The following is a 5783-nucleotide window of genomic DNA, read 5'->3' on the forward strand; positions in this document are numbered from 1 at the left end:
CTCGGCGTGGACGCCACGCTCTGCTGTCAGGCGCTGGGGACCCTGGACAGGGCCGGGATGGTGAAGGCGCCGACCCCCAAGCGCGCCCCGGGCGACCCCGCGGCTCCTCCAGGGCTCGTCGGGAAGCTAACGCAGAAGAAAAAAAGGAAGAAAAGATTCTGGCCAAATAAAGCGCGAGAAGTAAGCGAGAAACCGGCAAGCGACCCCAAGGTTGTCGTGGTGCGACCTCCAAAGGCACCGGAAGACTTTTCCCAAAACTGGAAGGCGCTGCAGGAGGTAAGACGAGAGGGGGGGTCCCCGCGATCCGCGCCGCTCATTTCTGGCGGTCGCCGCGGTTCGGAGTCAGGAGGAAGACTCGTGGGGCCCGAGGAGCGAGACTGGGAGGGAGGCAGCGAGCTCATGCGCGGGCCCAGAGCAGGAAGCCGAGGCAGAGGGTCCCAGCGAACGCAGGGCTTTTAAGAAGGTAACAGTTGAGGACAGCGGCCCTGGTTACCCAGGTCTTTAAGTGGGCAGACAGACACTGCCCTGTTGTCTAGTACACGGTCTTATGTAACCCCGATGCCAACAATGTGCGGTAGACCCCTTTATTATCCTCATTTTATAGATGAGAAAATGGGTCCAGAAAGGTTAAATAAATATTCCGGGATCGCAGCCCGATGGACACAACCTAGAAGTCTGACGCTAGGATCCCTGCTCTCGACACAGCATTGTACCTGCTCCCTTTCTCAGCGTCCGTGGGCAGTATTTACATAGAGGGTTCTCAGTGCAACGCTGGTTCATGTGCCTCACTCATAAATTCTCCCGCCCTCCCGTGGAGTTAGCTGCTATTATTGCTGCTTTCTAAATGGGGAAATTGAGGCAGAGAGCTTAGGAACTTGGCCCAAGGTCACACGGCTAGTAAATGGCAGGCTGGGGTACAGTCACACGTTCGGGCGTGAGCGAGTGCTCTTAGCTACTACTGACCTTCAGGGTTTCTTCCAGTTTTCTGGATCCTGTTCCGGAGCCCCGGGGTGAGCGAGAATGCGCAGAGGAGAGCTGCTCGAGCCTCGCCCCATTGACCGTTGATAGCTCAGGGTGGGAGACTTCGTGATTCTTCTGTCTGGACAAATGGGACCGATGCAGTTCCCATGGGCAACCCAGGGCTCCGTCTGCCTTCTTGAGCTGTATCTCTGCCTCTTCCTCTCAAGAAAGGGAAACAAAATGGAATAAAAGGAGTGTTTATTGAAAGACCATGAGTTTTTTCCAGTTCATACAAGATAGTAGATGCTCGTTCTTTAACTATTGTGGGAACAGGTCAGCGGGACCCCACCTCATCACCTCTCGGCTGGTTGCCACGTGCCGGGGCCTTAGCTGTAGTTGAGGTGTGCCGAGCTGGGGGCTTGGGCCCGAGGAGGAGGTTTGGGGCTGGGAGACCTCAGAGCCCTCTGTGCGTGAAGACTGTGAGGAAGTGACTGTAAATGAACTCTGAGCAGGTGACTTAGCATCCCCGCGGCTCAGAGCGAAGTAGTCTCTGCAGTCACTCAGCGGGTACTCAGGATGTAGACTGTGAGCCTGAAACTTTGTAGGAATAAGAAAGCAGGTGTCCAATTGCGCATTGTTATGGTACAAGCAAAATTAGTTCACAAGTGAGTGACTTAGAGATGAGAATGGAGAAGGACTTTTTCCAAACCTTTGGGAAATGAATTTCGGTGATGCTGATAGGAAGTACGTGTAGATGTAGTCGACGTGTGTATGTCTACACGCACACGTAAGTTTTTCCTGTGTGATTTCCAAATCGTGTCATGTATTTTATTTGGGGTCCCCTTAGCTGCTGAAACAAAAATCGCAGGCCCTGGAAACGCCAGCTGTTACCTCTCAGGATTCCAAGCAGCACCCCGAAATCATCCAGCGGAACAGAAAGGCAAAGCGAGTTGAGATGGGGACAGGAAGGACAGCCCGACAGGCCGCGGGGGGCTCTGTTCCTCCGGGAGCGCCGACGAACAGGAAGGGGCCGGCACCGCCCACAGAGGCCAAAGGAGCAGAGAGCAACGAGAAAGGAACCAAGAAAAGGACAAATGGTGACATTTCTCCAAAACGAGGGGACCTCAAACATAAGAAGCGGAAAGCCAAGGAGGTGGCTGCAGCCTTGGCTCCAGCCCCGCCCACCGAGTGAGTACTGGCGGTCTGTGCCTGAGGATCGGCTGCGGTGACGGGCACGGCCTCCGCCACCCCGCGCTGCAGCCGGCCTCAGTCGTCCTCGTCACTGAGAACAAAGTCACAGCGGCTTAAGGCCTGTCTTAAGGAGGCCGAGGGTGGTGGCCCTTCCTCGTCACCCTTTCCCGATGCTGTTGGGAAGTCACAGCGGCTTAAGGCCTGTCTTCTTAAGGTGGCCGAGGCTGATGGCCCTTCCTCGTCACCCTTTCCCGATGCTGTTGGTTTTCTCGTTATCTGTTTCCCCCGGAGAGTAGGCACAGTGAGGCCAGGGCCTGCCCGTAGCCGCTGCATCCCTGGGGCCGGAGCAGAGCTGGGCACTTGGGAGTCCCTAGTAAAGACTGGCGGAATGACAGATGCCAAAGCCAGAGAGACCCGGGATTGAAAACGATTCCTGCATCTTGCCAGTTAGCGGGTTCGGGGCAAGTCCTTGATGTCCCCTGAGCCTCGCTCTGGTCCTCTGTGGTGTTGGGGGCGGGGTCTGTGAGGTGCAGGGTGCTGACTCAGCACCTGGTGGTTACTCAACAAACGCTGTGATGGTCACTGACAAGGGGAGGACCGGGGGTCAGCGGCTGCCTCTGCGTGGCTCAGATGGAGGCAGCGTGTGTGTAAGTCCGGCCGGCTGCGTGTGGCCTGGGTGTCAGGGACAGTTGCTGAGGGCCGTGGGGAAGAACAGTTTGGTGTGAGTGCCTGCCTTGTGTCACTGTGCCCGGTCGCACTCTGGGGACAGAGCAGTCACCACAGGCCCCTCGCTCTCGGCCGGTAGTTGAGTAGGGGAGGCAGATGACGAGCTGACACTATCTCAGTAACTCCGTCAGCGTGGTCAGGGTGACGGTGAGGGGGCAGCTGTGGGAGCAAACGGCCAGAGGGGCGGGTCCCCCGGCGGGGTCGGGAGGAGGTCGCTGAGGGAAGGACATTGCAGCCGATCCCGCGGGACAGACGCCCACGTCCCCACAGGGGCGTCGGGGGTGACCGAGCACCAGTGGCCAGCGCGTCGGGGCTTCGGCTACCGTGTCCCAGGCCGCGTGTTCACCGCTGTTTCTCAGATGTTTGACGGTGAACGTTTTCTAATTAAAAAGAAAAGAGACGAGAGGAGAGTGTGAGGGTCGAAATCTCGGGGGCAGCTGGGGGGCCCCGCTCGCCGCGCGGTCAGCCTGCGCCCCCCCTGCCTTTCAGAGGAGACATCTGGTTTGATGACGTTGACCCGGTGGACATCGAAGCGGCCATAGGCCCAGAGGCGGCCGCCGTAGCGAGGAGGCAGCTGGGCGGCCGTGAGCGCAGCGTCGCGCTGGCGAAGGAGCAGGCCTTCGGCGGGTAATTCGGGGGGCTCCCCCGCTCTCCAGGAGACCAGGCGGGCACCTGCCAGGGTCCCTGTGACCGCTTAGAGCTTGTCACCCTGCGCAGCACGGGGGACAGGCGGAGAGCCGGTGCCGATCCCTGGGCCCCTCGGCGCTGATGAAACGAGCTTCTGGTTCCCCTTCAGCCTGACGAGAGCCTTAGCCATGGACTGCGAGATGGTGGGCGTGGGCCCCGCGGGGGAGGACAGCATCGCCGCCCGCGTGTCCATCGTCAACCAGTTTGGGAAGTGTGTCTATGACAAGTACGTCAAGCCAACCCAGCAGGTGACCGACTACAGGACAGCGGTCAGCGGGATCCGGCCAGAGCACCTCAAGCAGGGTGGGTCCTGCACCGCCGCGGACTGAGGGAGAAGCGGGAGGGGGCTCGTCCCCCCTCTGTGCCCTGTTCCCTTCGTGCCCTGACCTGGAGCGTAGACCGCGGTGGGTCCTGGCCGGCTGGCCTCCCCCGGGGCGATGGCTCCCAGGCGGCTCTCACGCCCGTTGCAGCTTCGCCTCAGTGCCTCTGAGCCACGTGACCCGAAGACCCGGACACTGGCCCCGAAAGGCTTTGTGTCACTTGGCAGCAGGGACTGAGATGGAGTGTGTTTGAGGACCAGGAAGGAGGCGAGTGGGGGGCAGGGGCCAGGTCGTAGGATCTCGATCTTTGTGACGACTTTGGGAAGCCGTGGGGTGGCGGGGAACAGTGAGAGGCCTGGTCCGTCCCAGGTTCTGGCAGGTCCCGCTGGCCGCGGCTTTCAGAGTAGACTCCAGGGCCAGGAGGGCGACATCAGAGAGATGAGGCATGAGCTGTTGGTGACCTGGTCAGAGAGGTGGCAAGACATGGCCCAGCTCCAGATGCACCCTGCGGGCTGAGTCTGTGGGGTTTGCCGAAGGACGGGCTGTGTGTGTCGGGGATGGGCGGATGGCATCGGTGGCTCGCAGCTGAGGGCCGGAGAGGTCTCGAAACCCCAGGGGTCGAGGCCGCTTCATCTTCCTGCGGCCCGCACGGTGTCCCCCGCACCGCCTAGGGTCTCTGCACACACAGAACGAGGCCTGGCCGCTCCTCCGAGTCCCAGCCTGCCAGCCCCTCGGTTCTAGGCTTTAGCTGTCCTGCTTGGGCAGAGTCATGGGGTGCCAGCGTGGTCGCTGCAGCCCTTCCTTTTGGGGTGGGGGGCCGTCCCCAAGGGGTCACTGTGAGAAAGCCCAGGCCAGAGCCGCGCTTCTCTGTCTGTGGTGAAGGGCCAGTCTCGTCCTGTGTCCGCTGCAGAGACACAGGCACCAGCTCTGCCCTCGAGGTGGAGTCAGTGGCCCTGGGCGCCTCCGCCCGCCCCCGGGGCAGGGACCACCCGAGTAGGGGTGGAGCTCCGGCCTGTCCTCTAGAAGTGGCACTTGGTGGGGGCCCTCGTCCCTGGTGGCGGGTAGGCGGGCCGGCCTCGTGGGTCCCTCTGAGGTAGGACCGGAGGCCGGGGCGGGGTGGCCTCCCGTCCCTGTCAGAGAGCGGCCCTGATGTGCGCGTCACTGAAAACCGCTCCCTCGGGTCGATTTCAGGGGAGGAATTTGAAGTCGTCCAGAAGGAAGTGGCAGAGATGCTGAGGGGCCGGATTCTCGTGGGACATGCGCTGCACAACGACCTGAAGGTGTGTGGGACCTGAAGGTGTGGCCCCTCGGGCCCGCCGCCCACGCCCCGCGTCTGCCTGCGCCTCGCGGTGGCTTTTCTGTCTTTGAGTGCGCCAGATGTCAGGGACACCCGAGAACGGGATCAGATGCCACCTACTGAGTTCCTACTGTGTCCTGGGAGCAACGCCACGCACTTCCCAGAGTAGAGACCCTCATTCACACCTCTGGGAGGTGTCTGGCTGTCGCTCGGGTCTGTAGGCTCTGTGAGTTGAGTGCCCTGTGGCAGGCCGCGAGCCGGACCCGCTGCAGGTCCCACGGCGATAGCCTGGCCGCTGCCCAGTCACCTCCCGCACAGCTATTGGGCGCCCAGCGCCCCGCCTGGCCCCCCACAGCTCGAGGGGCCACAGTGGTGTGCGGAGGTCTGCAGGTGGGCAGAGAGGACCCGCATGTCCTGGGGGACCCGCGGGGCAGAGGGGGGGAGACTGTCCGCACCGTGGAGCCCTCAGGTGTTTCAGGCGTGGCTCCGCCGCTGTGTCCCAAGCCTTCTGACCTCAGTGGCCGCCACCCTCCTGGAGCCTCCCCTCCCCCCAGGCTGTGGCTGAGCTGTTAAAGCCTGTCCCAAAGCCTGTCCCCGCCCGC

At 61.6% G+C, this 5783-nt stretch overlaps 1 protein-coding gene across 1 annotated transcript in view; it reads left to right on the top strand.

Annotated features, from left to right (window-relative positions):
- Nucleotides 1–6: 6 nt before the first annotated feature.
- REXO4 (REX4 homolog, 3'-5' exonuclease) overlaps nucleotides 7–5783 on the top strand; it is an 8492-nt gene continuing 2715 nt past the window's right edge. The window contains exons 1-5 of the mRNA XM_015594137.1: nucleotides 7–276; nucleotides 1808–2148; nucleotides 3367–3504; nucleotides 3674–3867; nucleotides 5076–5164. Of these exons, the coding sequence (XP_015449623.1) occupies nucleotides 58–276; nucleotides 1808–2148; nucleotides 3367–3504; nucleotides 3674–3867; nucleotides 5076–5164 (981 nt within the window). The 5' untranslated portion in view covers nucleotides 7–57. The remainder of the gene's footprint in view (nucleotides 277–1807; nucleotides 2149–3366; nucleotides 3505–3673; nucleotides 3868–5075; nucleotides 5165–5783) is intronic.

Source organism: Pteropus alecto, unplaced genomic scaffold, assembly GCF_000325575.1.
Source record: "Pteropus alecto unplaced genomic scaffold, ASM32557v1 scaffold67, whole genome shotgun sequence".
NCBI classification, from domain to species: Eukaryota; Metazoa; Chordata; class Mammalia; order Chiroptera; family Pteropodidae; genus Pteropus; species Pteropus alecto.